Raw genomic sequence first — 23,794 nt, 5'->3', positions numbered from 1 at the left:
TATTTTTGTTTCATTTATATTCCTCAAACCCTATTTTTAATTGATGATATACCTTCTACTCCTGTACCACCAGACCAAAAATAAGAGGTGTAATTTTTAGCTGTTCATCTTACAATACATAAAGATGATGTAAGAAATGTATTTCCAATGCAATTCCTTACCATAGAGATACCATATAAATATAGAAATCCAATCTGAGGCCGATTTTACTTAGACCTGTTTGGTAATGTATACCTGGAGATGCATTTAAATCGAAAATAAACAATAAACATTTTGCCTTATTATTATCAACCCATTCAATGAATTCAGTAAATTCGCGTGCTAAATAATAATATAAAACTCGGTAATGGAACAGAAGAAAATTTAAAATTTCACTGCATCGGTCAATAATTATTATGAATCTCTAACAAACTTGATAATTCGAATTAAACTTCATCCATGAAGCATGTCCCCATGACTAAAAGTTAGGGACAACTAAAATAAAGCATTTTTACTCAACGGATAAATTTTCAGATAAAAAGTGGTTCACATTTATATGGTGCCTTTAGATCAAACGAACATAGAGCAAGAGCATTCTTTCGTGATCTTTTAGTGTAAACAAAAACTCGTATTCAGTGTTCTTTAGTATTTAAACGTTGCATAGAATCTTTTCGAACGCACTTAGAACGGAAGAATGCTCTCTCTCTGTTTACACTAAAATAATTTGACATAGTGAGGTTAGAAGAGCTCGTTTGATGTACCTGAATGCACCGTTACAGAATTAATGTTCAGTGCACATACATTTCTAACAATTAATTGTGTGAAAAATTTATCTACTGGATAGTGAGAACTGAGACAATCAGACTAGATTACACAATAGTAATTTCCGCAGATTAGTTTTAGCTACTTTTTTTCTATTTTTGGTCATTAAGGAATATAATAATTGTAAGACCATTGTAACTGAGCTATTTTATGGAATAATTTAGTCTTTAATAATTATTTTATATTGGACTTTGGAGGCTTTAGCACTCTCCAAAAACCGTATTAAAACTGAATTGGGAAGCATCTTAGGGTGCTTTTTCCACCAATAATGTGCGAGGATAAGTATCGAGGAATGTCTTTGTAAAGAACCAATCATATATTAACCAAGCGATACTATTAGTTACAATGCCTGCATATTATATGACAGACTATTGCATTTATAAAACAGCAAAATTGTATTACTAGACAATAGTTTTGTATGAGTCGAGGAGGTTTGAAATAAAATAGCATATAATAAAAAACAAAGTTTATTTAATAAAAAAATAGCAATGCGTAACAAATATCACCAGTCTCATCAATCAAGACCCGAGGTAATCAACAGATGTGTTTGTGTTCACTTTATTTACATAATACTATTGCATCTCGTGGTACTCTTAATACTTTGTTTTCAAATATGGCAGTGTCTCACTTCTCGAACTTGAGGCCGAGCGCCTGTGTCATGAAGCACAGGATATCCGTGTGTTCTTCAATCTGAAAATAAAAAACAAATGTTATTTTGATTCTAAATTTTTATTTTTAATTTGAACGCCGAATTAAACTATTTTTTAATAATTTCTTCCTACTGTGATAACGAGTGACAAAATAATTCACGTCAAGTATTAGTTAGGAACGGGTAAAAACGTTGTAAGTGTTTGGATGTTTCGCAGCAGTACTGGGGATTATTATTTATTTATTTATTTATTTCGGGCCGCGTGCTGCAGCGCCGCGATGTACTTCACAAACACTCACGATCTTGGCGGTGGGCTTGCCGCCGCCGTGTCCCGCCTTGGTGTCGACGCGCGCGAGCAGCGGGCGGCGCTGCGGCGCGCTGCGGGCCGCGTGCTGCAGCGCCGCGATGTACTTCACAAACACTCACGATCTTGGCGGTGGGCTTGCCGCCGCCGTGTCCCGCCTTGGTGTCGACGCGCGCGAGCAGCGGGCGGCGCTGCGGCGCGCTGCGGGCCGCGTGCTGCAGCGCCGCGATGTACTTCACAAACACTCACGATCTTGGCGGTGGGCTTGCCGCCGCCGTGTCCCGCCTTGGTGTCGACGCGCGCGAGCAGCGGGCGGCGCTGCGGCGCGCTGCGGGCCGCGTGCTGCAGCGCCGCGATGTACTTCACAAACACTCACGATCTTGGCGGTGGGCTTGCCGCCGCCGTGTCCCGCCTTGGTGTCGACGCGCGCGAGCAGCGGGCGGCGCTGCGGCGCGCTGCGGGCCGCGTGCTGCAGCGCCGCGATGTACTTCAGCGAGTGCAGCGGCACCACGCGGTCGTCGTGGTCCGCCGTCAGCACCAGCGTCGCGGGGTACTCCGCGCGACTCACTGCAACACATACATACAACATTCATATAGACAGATTTCGTGCTTGTATAATAAAATAAACAATTTTAACAAAATTTAAATTATAAATCTTGTGCGAAAAATTACGACGTACCATTGTCCGGTGGCTGAATATTGTGCAGCGGTGAATACTTGAGCAAATTCTCAAAGTGCGTCTTGTTATCTGAGCTGCCGTAGTCTGATACCCACGCGTGGCCGATTGTAAACTTCTGGAATCGCAGCATGTCGAGGACACTGCAAATGAAATTGAAATATTTTTATTGTTGATAAATTAAGCTTTGGTTCAACAAGTTTGGAAATGATTGATTTATTTACTAGAACTGCGCCGTGGTGAGCGCGGGCGGGTGTAGTGTGTGGGGGTGTGGGGGGGGCACTCACCCGACCTGCACGACCGCGGCGCCGTAGAGGTCGGGCCGCTGGTTGATGCAGGCGGCCACGAGCAGGCCGCCGTTGGAGCCGCCCTGCGCCGTGGTGAGCGCGGGCCGGCTGTAGCCGCGCCGGTGCAGCTCCTCGGCCGCCGCCTGGAAGTCGTCGAACACGTTCTGCTTGTTCAGCAGCCGCCCCGCGTTGTGCCAGCGCTCGCCGTACTCCCTGGATACGACAAACAACCATTGAGATATACATATACATATGGACACCGCCTACATCACTTATGTTCCGCTCAACATAAGCCATATGGCTTAACTGCACGCTCATTTTTAAAGTGAAACGCATCAAATATGCCTTCGTGTGTGTTACGATATTGCACAAATAATGCAAATAATACGGAAAAGTGACTAACATAACTTTTCATCGGTAAGTACCTAACTAGATAATAATTTTTAAAACTTAGAGCAAAAAAATGGCGCACAGATTTTGTTCGTGGTGTCTCCTCCATACGTAGTAATATTATCTCAATGCAAACAACAAAGTTTATCGCTGCTCAAAACATGTAGCGGTTCACGCAGCTATGCTATGTGCTCACTCTGTCGGTTAGACGTGGGTGGGGGGGGTGTATGACGGGTAAAAAGGCGGGCAACGGGTTTTTTTTGAGACATAAAACTTAATAAATCTACTTGCATAAATACAATTGCGTTCTAGCTTATTATCTGTCAATTTTGTCTCAATTAAATTTTATCAAACGCGAAGGACCAAAAAATGCTTTCACCACGTCCACGTCTACTGAATAGCCAAAATGTATAATACCGATTCTATACGCTATAAAAAAGACGGGTTGCACTCCGGGAGTGCCGGCAGAAGTGAAAACTTGATTATTTAACGTTGAGCATGTTTGATATCCATCCGTCTTACGCTTTTTCGATCAGGGTCACGTGTCCTGACGCGAGTTTAAGATTTTATACCCAACGCCGTTAAAGAAGTTTTCACTTCAATAACTTAAATCCCAAGTAACACTGGCACTAACCCGCCGCCCCGTATGTTCGGTATGGCCAGCACGCCGCCCATGTGCTGCATGAACACGAGCCGCGTCACGCTGAAGCTCGGCTGCACGTTGATGTTGAACCCGCCGTAACCGTACACTAATGCCGGGTTATTGCCGTCTAGCGCGATTCCCTGAGTACATACGTATACATTAATAATTTATTAGTTTTCGAAACTGACAAGTTGGAAGTGATTGACAAAATTTATTTATTATACAAAATTGACGAAATTTATTATATTTACAATTTAAAGAGTTGTCAGTTCAAAGAAAAGTAGCTTACTATAAAAAAATTACGTTTATTTAGGGCCGATTTTTCAATGCTTGGTTAAAACTTATCTGTCCAATAAAGTATTGCACGATAATATTAAAATGTCTCGTAAACTGTCAAATACGGGCAATTAGAATACGTTTTTAAAATGGTAGTTTTATACATTATTCGATGAATAAGTTTTATCCAAGCATTGAAAAATCGGCCCTAATTATAATATAGAAAACTCTATTTTATAGAGACTAATAAGTTGATCATTATAACAGCAACAAAAAAGGAAAAAGCTTGAACTACCTCGGTCAAAAAACACCTAACTACGAAATCATCAAATATTTAACAATTTAAAATGGTGTCATTTCACAGAAAAGTCGTTGATTCTTATTATTTATTTGAAATTAAACTATAATATCATCTTACCTTTTTGTGCACTATGAACATAGGAACTTTGGTGCCATCTTTGCTTGAGTAGAAGATTTGTTTAGCCTCATATTGTGTTGGGTCAAAGCCCTTTACTGTTACTTCTCTAAACACCTGAAAACATAAGTGACATACATTGATTTACCAGGAATCATCAAAAAATTTCATTTTTATTGAATTTTTTTTAATAATTTTTATTTTTATTAAAAAAAAAAATATAAAAAATAAGAAGGATATCATTCCGACAGTAGACTAAAATCATACTAACAGTTGGTGTGTACGGTTTCTTCTTAAAGTCTACATGGTAGATGATGCCGGGCGTCAGGAAAGACATGAAGTGGTAGAAGATCTCGCTCTGCTCCTTCTTGCCCGAGAACGATACTATGGAACCCACGTCCAGGCCGAATTCTTGTATCAGCTCTCCGTTCGCCATACTGTGCAGTTGGAGTACACTCTGGAAAATATAAAATATATTATTAAATTATTGCATAGCTTCTATCGCGGGCCTTGAGCGCGGGGACCGAATCGAGAAATTCCGTAACGAAAAAACCTCACGCTCCCCACTCCGACGGGCTCGGAGGTGTGGCTTGAAGGCATAGCATGCAATAGCTTTACCGCGGCAGTCCCCGAGTGACACACGTTTTTTTAATATTATATTGTAAGTGTAGTGCCAGTTAGTGTAAAAAAAAGGCTTCAACCAAAACGTTGTTTCATTTTAAGACGTGCCAACATTAAACTATCATATATACAATTAAAATAATAGAACATGGAGAGAATGGGACAATTATAGGCAACTTATTTCTCTACTCTAACAATAGTTTAAAAAAAGGTATACTGCTCGCTTATATTGTTCACATAAATAACAAAAATATATCTAATATATACCTTAACATCACGGACATAATGTAAGACTAGTTTGTCGTGATCCACAGCAGATGCCCAATCTAGTACGTCAGTAGGGTGTTCCTGAAAACCAAACAGACAAAAGAACAAAAATTTAGTCATTATATTTCTATACAAATACAATTGCAAATTTGTCAATTTTGATAAAATTATCATATTGAAATATTTGATATTATAACTCACAGGAATAAGTGTCTCCCAATTCTCCTCAGCAGGATTGTTCAAATCGATCTTGATCAATCTGTAATTGGGCGCGTTCTTGTTCGTGCGGAATATGCACACGGAGCCTTCGTTTGTGATGTACTGTAATCAAAATGCACAACATTTTAGTTATATCCTAAATATTTTTTTGATAAATGTACTTTTTATCTTCTGGAATTATTTCTGTCTAACTTTAATCATAAACTATTTTCTGTCTGATCCTTCGAGGCATATACGTTCAAGGGTGGTATTTTTAACTATTTCATCTTTCATAAAATAATTTTGATGAATTGTTTATTTTTATAAATTATAAGCAAAGTCTATAAAAAAACGATACGAAGTTAGCGCAAAAAACACGTGATCATCCTGCATTAATTACAGGGTGAAGAATTAGCAAAACTTAGACCTATTTTTGCAGGATAAATCGTAATACGATGGTTAAAATGTGTGTAAAATTTGCTAACAACATTTAAATCATTAGCGCGAAAAATTTTATATACATGTACCTCATAGTCGGCCTCGAACTTGTGCACAATCTGCGTAAGCGGCAGCTTGTCGTTGATCTCCGGATGCTTGGCGAGGTCCGCGAAGTACAGCAGGTTGTCGCGGCAGTCGCGCACCGGCGACACCAGCAGGTAGCGCCCGCAGTCGCTCACTTCCGCGCCACTGACATTACGTAATATATGTATAGAGATTTTTATTTGTAAATTTTTTAAGTAGGTCCACATTAAGTCCCTCCCTCCTCCAAAGAAGAGGTTCTTAGGAGCTTGTGGTTGCCTTCGTAAAGGGTCAGTACAAAGGTTAATGAATTCACTTATGTTGAAGCAATATAATCTAAATTTACAACGCATTTCTACAGTTTAATAGTCTAATTTTCAAACTCAAAATTATTTTAATTTTTCTGTCTAATGTATAATATATAATTTTATAATATACACAGCTGAACATTTTTACCAACTTATAGAAACTGTTGCTACATTCATATGAAATGCATATGAATTGTACTTTAAATACAACAAAATAATTTCTAAGCCAACTGTATTCACAAATTGACACTAACGCACGATTATCTCCAGTCCATATTCGCGTATGAATTTCACTGTTGATCGAAAATTAATTCATGAGCTATATAAATAGTTTGCCAGCGCACAGTCCTACTATCCTACTAATATTATAAATGGGAAAGTTTGTGTGGATGGATGTGTATGTGTGTTTGTTACTCTTTCACGCAAATACTACTGAATAGATTACAATGAAATTAAGCACATAATATATAGAGGGTAACTCGGATTAACACATAGGATAGGTTTTATCCCGGAAATGGATGTTTTTACCCATGGAGGGTTATCGCGTAAAAACCACAGGACAGTTCTTTGGCATATTATGATATATTATGTAGTTAGATATAAGTTACATATTATGTAATATTGACATGATTTAAAAGAGCAACTATGGAGTTTCTTGCCGATTCTTCTCCATAGATACTGCTTTCCGAATCGGTGGTAAATGTTAAAAATACTTATGTAATGACGATTCGAAAGTGCTACTAAATAGTAGTCTAATTGAATAAATGAATGTTTGAGTTTGAGTTTGAAATCCCACGGGAACTGGAACTATGCTGGTTTTCCTTTGAAAACGCGGGCGAAGCCGCGGGCGGAAAGCTAGTACAAAATAAAAACTCACATCCTCCATAGTGGCTCCTCAGGGAACTCCACGACGATGACATCTTGATCCTGCGGCGTGTTAAGACGGTGGTAGCAGAGCTTTTGATCGCGATTCACTTCCGTCTCCGAACCGTCTGTTTTGCCCGTTTGTTCTGGGTAACGCTGAAATCAAGATAAATAGTATTTTATGAAAAATCGATACACCTTACAGTACTTAATAAAAATTAGAATAGAAAACACTTTATTATACAATGCACACAAAAACAAAATTTACAGAAACAATAGGTAACTTAAAATAAATGTACAATTTGGCGGCCTTATCGCTTAAAAGCGATTTCTTCCAGGCAAACTTGGGATATAGGAAAAATAAATCAGTAAAAAGGTAGATAGTGCATAAATACATAGATATACAAGAAACTGTAATTATACATAGATACTAGATAGCTATATAGGATATTTAACTTAAGAATTAAATAATATTATACAAAAACAAAGGAGAAATGAGCAGTATAGGATTACAAATATTAGAGAGGAAAATAAATTAACATAAATAAATAAATTATTTCATGATAATAAAAAAAATAATGTATGGATTCGGTATAAGTCAACAACAGAACAGTTTTTAACTTGTATTATTTTGACAAGTTATTTGTAATAAATTATTGAGCTGTCCATTCTGCTTGGTACAAGACATTAAAAATAACTATTTACAACAAACAAACGAATAATTCATTTAGTCTTTTATACTCACAAATGTTCATAACTATTGTAAAATATTAACTACTAGCGACCCGCCCCGGCTTCGCACGGGTGCAATGCTGATACTAAATACACTACAGAAAAACTGTGAACGTTGTATATAAAATCACACGGGTATAAAATAGATAGCCGGGCGGCGGCCGCGGTGCCGCCGCAAACGCTACGTCCCGCAATTTTTAAATCTGTAATATCTTCGAAAATATTCACTTAAATCATACGGTGTAAAGGGCCATATAGATCTATATTAAATGAACAAAGTATTCAAGGTATTTAATTGGTTAAGGATTAATGCTGTATTGGTTAAAATCGCATCGAAAATTATCCATTATTTGTCGTAAAAAGTAAATGACAAAAAAAAAAAAGTTATTGTGGGTTATCCATAAGAGATAGACATATACCATCGCGGACTTTTCTGTAGACCTTTTCAATGTGTATAATACTTAGTACATTATTTTGATAAAACTCGTAGGGTTCAGCCTGCGTTTGCAATGTAAGCGGAAAAGATGTAATTTTTTACGACATCACATTAGAAACCTCAAAAATAACAGTACTTCTCCACTATTTAATGGATGTTTTTATACATATAAACCTTCCTCTTGAATCACTCTATCTATTAAAAAAAACCGCATCAAAATCCGTTGCTTAGTTTCAAAGATTTAAGCGTACAAAGGGACATAGGGACAGGGAAAGCGACTTTGTTTTATACTATGTAGTGATGAAATAAATTGTACTTAAATGTGTTACACCTTCAAATGTTAAATAATTATGAGTTATTGAAAGGTAAAATAGATTGATGAAGGTTCCACTCATTTTTTCCTATATCTTTCAAAAAAATTGAATGTATGGATTCGGTATAAGTTGGACAGTTTTTAACTTGTATTATTTTGACAAGTTATTTGTAATAAATTATTGAGCTGGCCATTCTGCTTGGTATAAGACATTAAAAATAACTATTTACAACAAACAAACAATTTATTTAGTCCTTTATGCTCATAACTATAGTAAAATATTAACTATGAAATAAATTGTACTTAAATGTTTTACACCTTCAAATGTTCAATAATTATGAGTTATTGAAAGGTAAAATAGATTGATGAAGGTTCCACTCATGTTTTCCTATATCTTTCAAAGATGTTTTAAGGACATTGTTTCATACTAACTCATTTAGAACGTAATAATATGTAGTCTACAGTGACAAAAGGACATTAGCTGCAGTACTGTTTGTGAACTTATAATTACATAGATAAATACATCGTATGAAACAGATTTCAGAGAAATACGAAATTTTTTCAAAATGTTTGTATTAGTACGTAACAATACTTACTGAATAAAACAATCCTTTGTTGTCTTTGGTCCACGACATAGATGCAAATTTGACTTTCTTTAATACTTCTGGATAATCTTCGCCTGTAAGTACAATGTTTGTTTTAGGCAAATCCGTAATATTATTTTTTTATTCAGATGATGAGGAATTTATTTTATTATTAATAAGATTATTTGGGAGAAGAAAGAAAATATATTTAGAATTTGACCATAACATGTTACCCATGAATAAGCTAGAACAAAAAAAGTATATAAATCTACAACTAGCGTCGTAATCCTTAAAATATATTTTACAAGCTACCATAAATCGAACCTCCATTAAACATTAGTTAGTATTCCCGCAACGCCACACGCATCATGTACATTTCCTCAAAGGAAATCCTTCGATTGTGTGTAAATAAACAACAGATCGACTGATAGGGAAACTCTACGACTAAAATACTGACCTCATGATATAAGATCGGACCTTGTATAAAGAGGACCTAATAATAACCCGCTACAAATAACTTGTGTTCGACGCAAATAGATAACAGCGTAAGGCATTTGTGATAATTTATTGACAGTTGAATGTTTACTATTTTTCGTATGGACGATTATTTAAATCTGTTTTCTAATTTAAATAAATTCAAATGTATTCACGATTGTCTCGGGAGCCACTTTAATGGCACGCGCAAAGAATATAAACAAATCAATTCATTGAATTATTGTTAGTGCTATGACACCGCTCGGTGTTTTGATTACTGATAACGAGCACGTAATAAAATGATTTGGATTCGATGGAAAGGTTCCTGGTCGGCAGTATACATATTGAAAAAAAAAAGTTAGCAAAACGCAAATTCATTTATATAAGACAACATTAGTTTTGACTGACAAAAAATAGAGGGGAATGATCGTCTGTGTTAATTTTTTTTGGCATAACTATCTGCAAGATAAACGGCCTAGTCCTATTTCTTCTTCACAGTTATCGCGATCTAGTGATCTCTACATAAATATTTTTGCTAGCACAAATACAATAAGATTTCGTTTTTTTATCAACATACTTCTTCATTTTGTTAAATAGTGTCCGATATGGTCCTTACCTCATTGGCATGTTGCTGACTCGTAGCATCCTCTACCAAAAACTGCTCATCACGGCTAATAAAGTTATCACAATTCACTTCAAAACACTTTACCACTTACCAGTAGCCACATCCTTCATATGTATGGTGATCCAATCAGAGCCACTAGCAGATAGCCCGTATGCGAACGTGTTACCGTCCTCCGTGAAACGGCTGCCGGAGAGCGCCACCGTACCGTCTTCAGATAACTTGTTTGGGTCCAGAAACACGCGCGGTTCACCGTCCAGACTGTCTTGCACGTAGAGGACGCTGAAAACGAAATATAGGGGTTATTTGAAGGGTTAAACATTAATATAACGTTCAGACCTTCAAAAATTACATATTTTATGAAAGGTAATCTGTGGTAAAATGTTGCAGTCGAGAAATAATTGTTGATAAAAAATTATATGTTTCATGTGTAAAGAAGTTTAGTGCTTTCGATCTTGAGCCAACAGAATAAAATCGGAAGAAAAAAAACAAAAATAATATTTCATTTTTCAATTCAGCCACCTGAAATTTCGCCCTAAAACACACTCAATAAAGGAAAAATTTCATGCATACTTACTTTTGATTTTGTAGACCACTGTTTTTGAAGAAGAAGTATCTGTCCCCTCTTCTGAAGGGGCAGGAATACTTTGGATAGTTCCATAGTTCTGTCAGCCGCTCGTTAATGTCCTTCTTCACTGGGCACGAGTCTAGGAACGGCCGCGTTATTTTGTTCTCGGCTTCTATGAAAGCCTTTGTTTCCTCCGAGTCTGGATCCTCGAGCCATCGGTAGGGGTCTACTATCTGAGCAAAAATATCATAGTTTTAAACTATTATGTAGTAAAAGATATATATAACAAAAGTTTTTCCTGTTTTCTCGAGAATTTTCCTTTCCACGGATTCGTATCATGAGAAAATAAAACTCAAATAAGACAAATTCAAGGCTTCGTCTCAAATGAAATTGAAAAGAAATTTTCTCAATCCAAACAATCTTTCTAAGGTGAAATAAGAAACTTCCCGAAATGTTTTGCAAACAGCGTTAAATTTAATTTGCTACGCTTTTCCAATACAATGAGCCAAAAGCGAACATACGCTGCGGTGATACGCAAACGAAGCCGTAATTCATAATATTCTTATATCATGGAATTAATTCGCTAGTTCTCAAAACATTCGTTTAGTTAATTGTTATGAGGTTGTTGATTTATATAAACCAGTCTTTCTTTTAAATAATAATTTCGCTGGCGAACTTTTTGTCGGCAAAAAGTAAACAAGTTATGAACTATGATTTTTTAGAGGTCAATGAAATCATTCGTTTTAATGCGTTGTATAACTTCCTTTTTTTTTAATTTTTTGATGTCTTTGTTGAAAGCACCATTATAATAGGTAGGTAGTAGGTATATGATATCTTTCGTCAGTAGTAAAATGACTTTTAATATTTGTATGTATCGTACCTATGTTAGTATATTTTTCTCTTGTTTCATAATAGATACATATATCATTTTCAAGGATTAGTAGCCTAATTATTATTTTATAATGGAACACTGTGACAGGATGTACAAAATATCCTTATCCGCAACGACGTTGGCCTAGTAGACAGTAGTTTCTGAGTTAGAGTATGAAGTATCCTTCCGTAATCCAAATCCAAATTATCATGTTTTATTTTAATGTTTGAATCTATAAAGATTTAGAGTTAGTGGAGGTTTTAGATGATGAATGGTGAAAAATATTAATGTTCTATTTTCGAAAAGATTTTTCCTAGGGTTAAAAAGAAAAAAGGATATCAGTAGGTATAAACTATAAACACATAAATGTATAACCGCGGCTACGTATCCAGTTTATAATGTAGGTATACGTTCAACGACATTTCAACGAAGCCTGACCGATCTTGACCACATTTTCATAATAGAGAGGTTTAGGTTATATATAGAACGTGGCTGGAGAAACTAGTATGTAATTATATTTTGAACATTCTATTACTAGTACAATAACAATAGTAAACTATATCTGCGATTACAATATTGGATAGTAGGTACTCTATTCTTTACTTTATTCTATATTCTAGTAGGTATGTAGCTACTTTATATTTTATTATTTTAATGGTAATTTTTCTAGATTATCGCGATGTAAGTTACTTACACATAACTTAAAGTGCCCCTTTGAACATTACGTAAAGTAATTCTTAATAGTTTTTATTTATTTATTTATTAATATGTGATATAGGTAGGTACGATAAACTTTTGTAGTATTCTATTTCCTACCGTAATATTATTCGTTAAAAATAAATATTACTCTAAATATGTAGAGCTACATCTGAAAGCTTTTATAAGAGAAAATATTTCTAAAGATAATCGGTAAATCTACTTTACTGTTTTTATTTAAACTATACGATAGCAATTGATACCAAATACATTTACAACATAAAGTAAACAACAGGTAAAAAATAATGAGCAACTATAATTTAATCAAGCAATTAATAATACGAAACGGTATTGTTTTTGGGATGTCGATAATAATCAATAATAATATGTTTACTTGCTTACATTACGTCCAATCACTACACCATTCGTTATACCAGTTTAATAAAAATATATTTGCTTTCGTGATTATGAATTAAAGAACATGACCTGAAAAGCGATCAAACGACCTAATGAACCATCGATTTAATAATTGTCTCATTAGTAGAACAGTAATTGATATAAGTACATGTTTAATGTGCATCATTAATGTACTAGATCATATTAATGATACACGTTAAACGTGTAGCGAGATAAATTGTAGACCAACCTTAGTTCCATGATAATCGTCGACCACGGTCTCATCGCGTCGCACCTCCGGGTAGGCAAAGCTCATGTTCCACGGCGTCGAGGACGATGCGCGAGCGCACTGCAAACACACGGACACTGACACCAGGAGGACATAACTGGACGATCTCATCGTACACACCACACTGACAGTGGCCACCGACTGGCCGGTACGAGCTCCGAACTGAACTTATATTGTAAGCAAAACAATGCTCGAAGAAGCTCTCGTGGGAAAACGTGCTTTTTTTGGCATTCCACGTCTTTTAACTGTCACAATAAAAGCGCGTTATAAGTAATAGCGGCCAGTGCTAGTTGCCGATTATTTTATCTACTACTATAACAAGTTTTTTAATATAATTGTTATAGAAAATTGGAATCGATTAATTTAATGACTAAAACTACGATTTCGCTATGCTCAATTAAATAGATGCGACATCACCGAGTTATCACTTGACTTTGATAGTGCTATTGGTCTACTTCCAGAAATACATAATTATTGCACGCCTCATAAGCGAAGCGTTGAGGTGGGTACTACTGTCACTTCGCGCAAAACATCTGATTTTTCAAACTTAAAATGTCTTTATGTATCATACATTGCACTTGTAAGATAATACATACACACACATATTAAGAAAAAACACTATTTTTAACGTTCATGATATTTTTGATGTCATTTTTGTTATTTAAACTAGTTAAAAAACAGTTTAAAAAAGTTCTGTCTTGGACGTCCGTGTGTCTGTATGTGCGGATCCTTTTTCTTGTTAACACGATAGCGAACGAAATACTTTACTAATCGAGTCTTTTTTTTTCTCTTACGCTTGAGTATGCTCAGGAATAGAACCCTTTCATTTTTCAGGGTCTGATTCGATGTGGTTTAATTGTTATTAAATAAACAAAAATAATAATTAATAAATATTTATTAAAAAAAAATTATGAGGCGTGCACTTTTGGATTTTCCAAATTTTATATGATATTTATTATGTATACGTCATTAAGTTATATATCATTAAGTTATACTTTACACGGTATTGTTCAATTGGAATTACAAAATATTAGAAGCTAGCAAATATCTTTAATTAAACATACCTGATATGAAAGTGGTAAAAAAAAATCACACACACTGTAATTATTTTTATGATTTTCTTTGACATGCACAACATTATTTTCAAACTTTTCGTAAAGTTGTACCGTAAAAAGAGTGATCTAGTTTTAAAGTATACCTACTTGTGATTCTAATCTTAATTAAATTAATTTGTTTTAATTTGATTGTAATTGCTTGATTACTTGATGATAATCATTATGCGTCGCGTACTCTAACCAGAAAATATTTGAATTTACATAAAGATGCAGATGTTTTTGTGTAGCAATCCTATTTATAGGACCTTTAGTTTTTATCTTGTAAGATAATTTTTTATCCCTTATATACCTGTAGAATTTTTTATGTTTTCTTTACATTCTTATGTTGCACATGATCCGGTTTATTAGCAAGTTGAAGAAGTAGGTATGTAGTATAAATTAAATGCGTCGATAAGAATCTAGTGAATTAATTACTAGCATTATTTGCGGTCAATTGTATATAACTTGTACGTCTTAATAAAAATAAACGCTTTTCTACTGACATGACAGTAACGTTGGGTAGGTAAACCTCAATAAAATACGAACCAGTCCTTCGATATTTTGGCGTGAATTATATTTGTTCAAAATTTGTAGGAGGAACTAAGCGCAGGGCTTGGAGAAAGGCAGTAGTCGGGAAACACGAATGGGACACTCTTAATTTATCTGACGAGTTCGAAAACACCCACGCGATTAGGCCGCAACCAGCACTCTGAACATCATTTTTCTTTTTGTCATTGCGTAATGCGTACTAAGACCCCTGAAGAACCGCCATACTGGTACAAATCCTACTTATCCTATCCTGTTGTGTGGATGGATGTGTGTGTGTGTGTATGTTTGTTACTCTTTCACGCAAATACTACGGAACCGATTACAATGAAATTTAGCAGACATATAGAGGGTAACTTGGATTAACTCATAGGATAGGTCCCGGAAATCCCATGGGTACTATGCGGGAAAGCTAGTGACCCAATAATTTCTGTCACTCTATCCCGGCCTATTATAACATTTATGAAGAAACAAGACAGAGATTCAACAATAAAGGAATATCCTCTCGCCGGAACGTCTCACCTCTCGCCGGAACGTCTTACGTGCCACACGTCAAATGTGTTCTCCGCATTAAAAACTTTGATTAAACAATTGCAGAACTCAACAATTTTAACTAAAGTTTGTGTTCACTGTTTTTTTTTTTTTCTTCTAATAATCAAGTGATTTTAAATAAATAAGAAGCCGATATACTTCGATTTTGCACGTCGTAAGTGAATAACGCTTGCGTTGAGTCTTGCAGTGTGTCGTATTCGTACGTATCTTGAGAAGACAGTATATGTAAAATATCCAGATAAAACATGCAACGTTCACCTGTGACCAGCCAATCGATGTTTTCTTCACAACCTAACCTAAGTGCAAACTCTGAAATGAATGAAATGAATTTAATAAAAAATGTGAACATCAGAAAGCGAAGAAACCCAGATACCGATGCAGTATCAGATCTGAAAGATTCATTACTTCTCGCGTTTAAAGACATGCTTAACGTAGAGGTCACGGAGATGAAGCAACAAAATCTACAAATCTTAGCCTCCAATGCAGAAATTTTGCAATTACTTCAAACGAATTCTGCAGAGATCAAAATTGCGAACGAAAAAATTGAGAGCCTGGAGTCTAAGTATGTCACTGCCTTAAAACGTATAGCGGAGCTTGAAGTGCAAATAAATGAGACTCAGCAACACCGCCTCGAAAACACAGTTGAATTAAGAAACATACCCAAACGTACAAATGAAGATGTACATCAGATATGTGAAACTCTTTTTACAAAAATGAATATTCCGCTGCATGACACTTCTACTATCTACAGGAAGGGTAAACACAATAATTCTCCGATTGCTATTGAATTTTCTAATATAAAATGTAAGGATAACCTCCTAAATGCTGTCAAAAAATTCTATAAAAATGATAAGAACAATAAACTGACCGCCGAACAAGTTGGCTTCAAAGGAAACACAGATTTGATTTATATTTCTGAGGCACTCACTCCAACAAACAAAAAAATTCTCGCATCAGCACGTGAATTAGTCAAATCAGGACAATATAAATACTGCTGGGTTTCTCGTGGTAAAGTCCTCATTCGTAAAGAAGAAGGTGTGTCTGCCATACTATTAAAATCGATTGATCAAATAACTGAGCTGCATACATCCTGACTGGAAGATGGACAGTGCAAACCATTTAAATACATCGTAATTATATTTTTTATTTTTTTGCTAGAAGTTAAGTTTACTTTTTGTTTTTTTCAAATCAAGGTCGCCATTAGCATAAAAGTGTACAGGAATAACACGAAACAATATACTATTAACCCATATTACGAGTACTTCCTTTTTATGTTTATAATCCTATATATTATACTATTCTATTTATCTCATAATATATTGTTCAGTCTCAAAGAAGTCTATGGCGTTCAGGTGATATTTCTTCAATGTCCTTTTATTGATGGGGGAATGAATCATATAAGACATTACTCTTTAAAATTATTCTTTATTATTTTAAATGATCAATGATATTGAATTGGTCTCCACTGGCGTGGATCGTGAGATAAACGCTGGTGATTCTTGTATGATCATTGACCCTATTCTATTTCATAAATTTTGTCTTGATTCCAAGATTTCTTTAAGAGTAGTATCACAGAACATTCGAAGCATTAATAAAAATATGACTGATTTTGAAGTGTTTTTGTCGCGATGTACTGAGAAATTTGATTTGATCATATTAACAGAATGTTGGCTAAAAAACTCTGAGGCGGTACCATCCCTTGAAGGTTATAATTTATATAAAACATTGACATATGTTAACCAAAATAGTGGAATAGTCACATATGTTCGCAACGACATAAGTGAGATAACGGCTCTTGAACCTAATGTTGCTGATGCAGACGTCTTGGTGATAAAAATTGGTATAAACTATGCTTTTGTTTGTGTATATCGTTCACCATCGTTTAATTCAATCACAAATTTTCTTAATTCCATGGATGACTTGCTAACTACGTTAAAAAATATTCCTAATATATATATTATTGGTGACATCAACATTGATATATCGGAGAATACTGCGGATAATAGATCTGATGACTATTTGGACCTACTCTCGATTCATGGTTTCCTACCTAGTCATTTACTGCCCACACGAGGTCAATCGTGCTTGGATCATTGTTTTGTTAAATCTAAGATAAAAGTTCGGACTGCTATTTGTGTATCTTCCATTACTGATCATAATTCGCTTTTCATGGCAGTGGTAGCTTCTGAGCAATTTTCACTAAAACGTACGAAACTTGCACATAAAAAAATTAATTATGCGAAAGCGGTAAGACTATTATCCGAGGTAAACTGGACAGGCTTACTGGAATTGTCTGATCCAGAAATAGTCACCATCATGTTGATAAGGAATGTCACGGAAGTTTTGGAAAAATGTACACGAATATCATCAAGTAGACAACAAATTAAGCAACCGTGGATCACGTCAGGTCTCTTACGTTGTATGAGGTTCCGTGATACTCTTCATCGACGACACAAAAAATATCCTCAGGACTTAAATTTAGCAATAACGTATAAACGCTACAGAAATTGCTGTAATAATTTGTTACATAAGTTAAAGAATGATTATGACCGAAGTGAATTACAATTAAATAAATCCAACATCAAAAAGCAATGGAATATTATTAAAAGAGTCTGTGGTATAAAGAATAACAACAATAAGGATGTCCATAATGATCTATGTAAAATTGAAAGTACACCACAGCAATCTGCCAATACAGTAAACGACTTCTTTATCAATGTAGGCAGCAAACTTGCAGAGAATATTTTGAATGAAATTAAAATTAGTCAAGATACTTTAGCGCAAAAATATAAGTCCTCCTTAACTTTGTCTAACTCATTTTCATTATTGCATACTGATGTCGGAGAAATTAAAAAAATTGTGGCATCGTTAAAAAATTCATCATCGTCATCATGGGATGGTATATCTGCAATATTTTTAAAAAAGACTATAAATATTTTATGTACACCAATCTGTCACATGTGTAATCTTTGCTTTTCTCAGGGGATATTTCCAAAATTATTAAAGGAATCAGTCGTAATACCTATATACAAAACAGGTGATAAAGGCAGTATTACAAATTATCGCCCGATCTCTCTACTGCCAACTTTTGCTAAAATATTAGAGAAACTCTTAAATGTTCGGCTTAAAGGGTTTTTAGAGAAATATAACATTCTTTCGAATAACCAGTATGGTTTTAGAGCAAAAAAATCGACAACAGATGCCATTGAGGACGTTGTTACACATGTAGCTCGAGCTCTAGATAACAAATCTAAATGCTTAGGCATCTTTTTGGATTTAAGTAAAGCTTTTGATACCGTTTCAATTCCGCTCCTTTTGGTAAAGTTGGAGTGTATTGGTATTCGTGGTATTCCATTAGCACTCTTCAAAGATTATCTCTCTGAAAGGTATCAAAGCGTTACACTTGGAAATTATAATAGCAGTAAAGAACTGGTTAAATTTGGCGTTCCCCAGGGTTCTGTTCTTGGTCCCACTCTATTTTTAATTTATATTGATTATCTTTGTAGGATTAAACTTGACAATACTAAAATAATAACCTTTGCTGATGATACGGTTTTGTTAGTGACAGGTAATAGTTGGGAAAATGTATATAATACAGCGGAGAAAAGCATGAATGAAATAACTAAACAACTTCAGATGAATTTACTTACACTTAATATCAACAAAACAAAATATTTACAGTTTTCAATAAGTAATAGTAGTGTACCTAATAGTAATTTTAATTTAAAAGTACATACGTGCAGCAATTACAATAAAAATTGCGAATGTTCTATTCTCTCTTCAACCGATCAAATAAAATACCTTGGCTTATTGATAGACAAAAATCTTAATTGGAAACCACATATTGACCAACTAAAAAATCGTATCCGTAAATTAATTCCGCTCTTTAAAAAAGTAAGGCTCCTTAAGGACAAAAAAACTAGTAGGCTTGTATATATATCTCTATGCCAGTCTTTATTGTGCTACGGTATTACTGCTTGGGGTGGCGCAAAAAAAACTTCGCTAATTAAGTTAGAAAGAACACAACGATGTATTCTTAAGGTACTCAATTTTAAGCCTATGCGCTATCCAACAAGTCAACTTTACTCGGAATGCTCATTACTTACCGTCCGCCAACTATACATTAAAAATATTATACTTAGACAACACAGCCAACCAAACAATAATCTAGATAAAAGAAAACTTACGTACCATGTACCGTTTTGCAAAACCATCTTTGCACAGGGATTTGCATATTATCTGGCACCCTTATTATACAATAAATTCAATAAGAAATTAAACATGAGGGACAAGACTAAGTTTGTGTGTGGAAGAATGTTGGAGGAATACCTACGCAATTTTGACTATGTTGGGACTGAAAACCTTATATTGGGTAATATTATTTAAATATTTTATGTTATTTATAAATACCTATCCTTATCTAATTGAATAATAATAATAATAAGACATATATATACTATATATTTAAATTTATATTATACCTATATACACATATTACTTCATCTTATTAACAATATATAATATATATATATATAATATATAATAATAACAATATATAATATATAACTTGTTTAATTTATTCACGTGTTATTGCTAGACCTTTATTTAAATAGGAAATTCGGATATTTTTGTTACATGGAAAATATTATCCTCATAAAATAAGTTACTTTTATTTTTGTAAAGCGTTTAATCTTATTTTATTGCATATACTGTGCATTACAACGATTTGCTTTGAAAAAACTATCAGCCTAACAAGTGCAATTATGTGCTTTATTTGTGAGGCGAGAGCGTATATTCTGCCGTAACACAGTCTTAGACTAGCACGGAGTGTATAACTGCTATCGGCTACAGTAACGTACAAATAATAATTATTCTACCCACATTTACGTACACATTTTGTTTCGATCTGGTTAGTGCATGATTTGTAATAAGTTATTGTATGAAATGTTATAAGTCTTATTAAACTTGTATTAGTAAAGAATTTAATTTGGAACACAAAACGATTTAATCATAAATAAATCAATTTTTTTTTTATAAGCATACTGAGATGAATTTGTTTTCAAATTGTATAGTTGTGTAGTAGTCGTCGCGAATATTTATTTTTTTTATTTTTTTTTGCTAGTTGTGGTTTCAAGACTCATAATAAATATTATGTAGATTACAAAAGCAATATCCACGAATGAAAATCATTAGTGTATGTTTTATTAATGTTATTAATAAAATAATTGGCTGTAACTAGTAAAAAATGTAACAATGTTTTAATATCATGTAATATAATTCAAGGTCATCAAATGTTATCTCAGTGATGTATTTGCTAGTATCATCATCATTAAAATGGATATGTCTAATATTTTCTAATTACATCTTTTGTTAATAATGTCATAGGTAGATAATTGATAAAAAAAAAACTGTTTTAATGTAATCTCCAAAAAAGAACTTTTTCTGTATAAATCATTAAAAAAGAAGTTTTACAATATATATAACTATGTATAAGGCATTAAGAAAGACAAATTGCATTGTTATTTTGTAAGATTTTTACTGTATGTGTACAAAAAGTTTTAATAAATAAAGTTTTAAAGTTTAAAAAAAGACAACCGTGGAAAAAATTGATTTTTAGAATTGTTTTCAGATGATCTATGGTTCCATTGCCTCTATAGACTGGAGGATGTATCTGTATAATAGAAAATCCATACTAATATTATAAATGCGAAAGTAACTCTGTCTGTCTGTCTGTTACTCAATCACGCCTTAACTACTGAACCAATTTGCATGAAATTTGGTATAGAGATATTTTGATACCCGAGAAAGGACATAGGCTACTTTTTACCCCGGGAAATAGGATAGGTTTTATCCCGGAAATCTAACTAAGTGGGTTATTCTATGGGCGAACTATGTGGGTTTTTCTTTGACTGCGCGGGCAAAGCTGCGGGTGGAAAGCTAGTATACTATATACTCATAAAATAGTAATAAATAACTAAATAAACATCCTTGATAAGTTCGAAATAAATGGTTCGTTTAAGCATGCTTTTCCACCAATAATGTGCGGGGATGTGTAGCGAGGAATGTGTTTGTAAATAACCAATCATATAACTTCATTTAGTTTGAAGCGATACTATTGCACACTTAATGGTATGGTAATTTCCACATTACTGATGGAAAAGAACCCTACCCTATATCCCAAGAGCTCACGACGGACGGCCAGACTTTTGTTATTTTATAAAAGTTGAAAGTTTCTCTGTATGTCTCCTATACAGATAAGAACGACCAGCGACTATCAAGTTTGGGTTGTGGTTACTTCGGCAGGAAACAGGTAGTAAAGGTGTAAAATTTAAATTTTTAAAAGTTATTAGTTATTACTAAAATAATTCGCAACTAAAACAACATGTAACCCTATACATTTTTTGTAATTACATATGCAAGTTTTGATTAAAAAAGTTGAACAACAAACTAAAATGTAACCATTGAATTTGGGTCATTGAGATAAAAGATGACTTGAGATAAAAATTAAAGAACTATTCAAATAAAAATTGATTAAACTTTTAGAAGAGAACATTGCTATTTACTAATGTAAATAATATGGGAGGATCTATTCTGATTATATTTATATAGATGTCTCTGGGGGCGAAACGGAGTTCGCCCGGTTTACTAGTATTTATATAGATAATCTAATGTTTATCATTTTTTTTACTTAGGATCTTTTACTGCAAACCTTAATATTGTTGACATGTTTAGTTCAAACTTTGTTTTCCACTTTAGCTGTGGTCAGATATATGATCCCAATTTCTATCTATACATAGGAATGTACATATTTTATAAATAAACCTTCAATAATGAATAAATATTAAATCAGCCAATATCCAAAGAAATATATGATAATGTTTATATATTAATGTAACATAACACATAACAGATATAGTACACATAAGAGCAGTGTACTATCATCCTCACTGTATAGATAATAGATAGGTATTATATGTACATAATATGATATATTCCCTGATAAGAGAAGATTTATGAACATTTCTGTTATATAAATTATTCTAGTATAACTCATTGTTCTTAGACAATATTAAAGAAACATGGTTTACGAGATAATTTCAAGGTTTAGGAGTACCTAATACAAAGACAAAGTCAACAAAAATTTGAATTTTGCGGTCAATTAGGATATCTGTCAAATGACACCGAAAGTGCAGTCCTATTAGATATTGTCCTGCAGTAAATAATGTGTTAAAATATTAACGAAATCATACCACGTACACGTAATTATACGTGGCTGAAAAGTTTTAAGCGTATAATTGGATACCGCCTTTTTATAAATTTATTTTTAATTCCGTTATGCCAAACACAATATTTGAATAGCAATAATTAATATTAAATACTTACCAATATATTTCCCGTGAAAGAAGCTGCAGTTGAATTATTCACGTTAATAAACAATTGACTTTGTTTTATTGTAAAAACTGTGAGATTTGCGGAAAATCTGCGATGATTGGCAAAAAACCGAAGCAGCGACATGCAAGCTGACAGCTTTGACATTTCTAATAATGTTGCCATTGCCATATTATTAGCAATGGGTACCTTGCACAACTGCTAAAGTTTACGAATGATATGCGTACAGAAATGCGATTAAAGATTATCGCTCGATATCAATCAATATTATCTTCTAAGTTTTGTAAAGTATATAATATATACAATATAATATATTTAATAGCTAAGGCTATTATAATATATTATCGTATATTAAAAGCGGCAACGGTCGTTCTGAATAAGTCCACCCTTTTACTCACAAAATTCACATAATACGAATTACGAGTAAGGCAATTACCGAGCCTAATGATTATAATGTGTTTATATATGGTGTATGTTTTCATATTTACCAATAATAATTTATGGAACCGTATGTGATTTTGAAAATAGATTATAACAAATGAAAATCTCATATATTTAATACGATCGCAGTACCTACTAAGTACTAGAATTAGTGTATAATATTGTGATTTATTGGAATATACCTGAATTGCCTGAATAGTACAAATAAAACATAGTGTGCCGATTATAACATTTCTAGCTTTCTGGTACCGATCGTACTTTGATACAGTCCCAGTCTTGCTTTGTTTAGGGTGTCTTCCGCTGTGCACTGCGACCACTGTAAGGTGTGACGTCAATTCAGTATACTGTGAAGCCGTTCCTTTATAGCCAGTTATACTGGTTACGATTTAAAACGGAACGCAATCCAGTATACTGTCAGCCGCATTTTTTGACGCAGCATTCAAATGAGTGTATTAAAGTTTTCTAGAACATAAAAATAAACTGTTTTGGAGTACTGTCCAATTAAAAATATTTTAATTAATATTAATTGTAAATTGAATTTATAATATAATAAAAGTAAGTACTTTTTCATAA

At 34.0% G+C, this 23,794-nt stretch overlaps 1 protein-coding gene across 2 annotated transcripts; it reads right to left on the bottom strand.

Annotated features, from left to right (window-relative positions):
- Positions 1–1,252: 1,252 nt before the first annotated feature.
- Positions 1,253–22,960, bottom strand: LOC149487552 (prolyl endopeptidase). 2 transcript variants are annotated; one of them, XM_089696053.1, is made up of 16 exons: positions 22,775–22,960; positions 13,161–13,259; positions 10,957–11,180; positions 10,474–10,661; positions 9,296–9,378; positions 7,232–7,374; positions 6,055–6,214; positions 5,531–5,650; positions 5,330–5,410; positions 4,713–4,898; positions 4,445–4,558; positions 3,742–3,890; positions 2,718–2,930; positions 2,434–2,573; positions 2,131–2,321; positions 1,253–1,491 (listed from the first exon to the last, which is right to left on the bottom strand). In XM_089696053.1, the coding sequence occupies exons 1-16, from the start codon at positions 22,949–22,951 to the stop codon at positions 1,426–1,428; spliced, it is 2,334 nt and encodes a 777-aa protein (XP_089552179.1). In that variant the 5' UTR covers positions 22,952–22,960; the 3' UTR covers positions 1,253–1,425. The 2 variants fall into 2 exon arrangements, 1 of the variants encoding a protein (XP_089552179.1); XR_016315717.1 differs by lacking the exon at positions 1,253–1,491 and having other exon boundaries at positions 2,181–2,321; positions 2,723–2,930.
- Positions 22,961–23,794: the final 834 nt, after the last annotated feature.

The sequence above is a fragment of the Colias philodice genome, chromosome 6 (assembly GCF_061535455.1).
Source record: "Colias philodice isolate Cphi_HAF_F1 chromosome 6, ilColPhil1 Martin Lab GWU primary, whole genome shotgun sequence".
Lineage (NCBI taxonomy): Eukaryota > Metazoa > Arthropoda > Insecta > Lepidoptera > Pieridae > Colias > Colias philodice.
This window is presented reverse-complemented; position numbering and strand designations above follow the sequence as displayed.

What these genes read in the sequence shown, in the direction of transcription:
- LOC149487552 (XM_089696053.1), bottom strand. Translation starts at nt 22,951, where the DNA reads ATGGCAATGGCAACATTATTAGAAATGTCAAAGCTGTCAGCTTGCATG. An exon ending in AGAAACCGTACACACCAACT is followed by an intron (nt 4,559 to 4,712) that starts GTTAGTATGATT and finishes TTATGTTTTCAG; the next exon opens with GTGTTTAGAGAAGTAACAGT. An exon ending in GCAAGCCCACCGCCAAGATC is followed by an intron (nt 1,492 to 2,130) that starts GTGAGTGTTTGT and finishes TTTTATTTTCAG; the next exon opens with ATTGAAGAACACACGGATAT.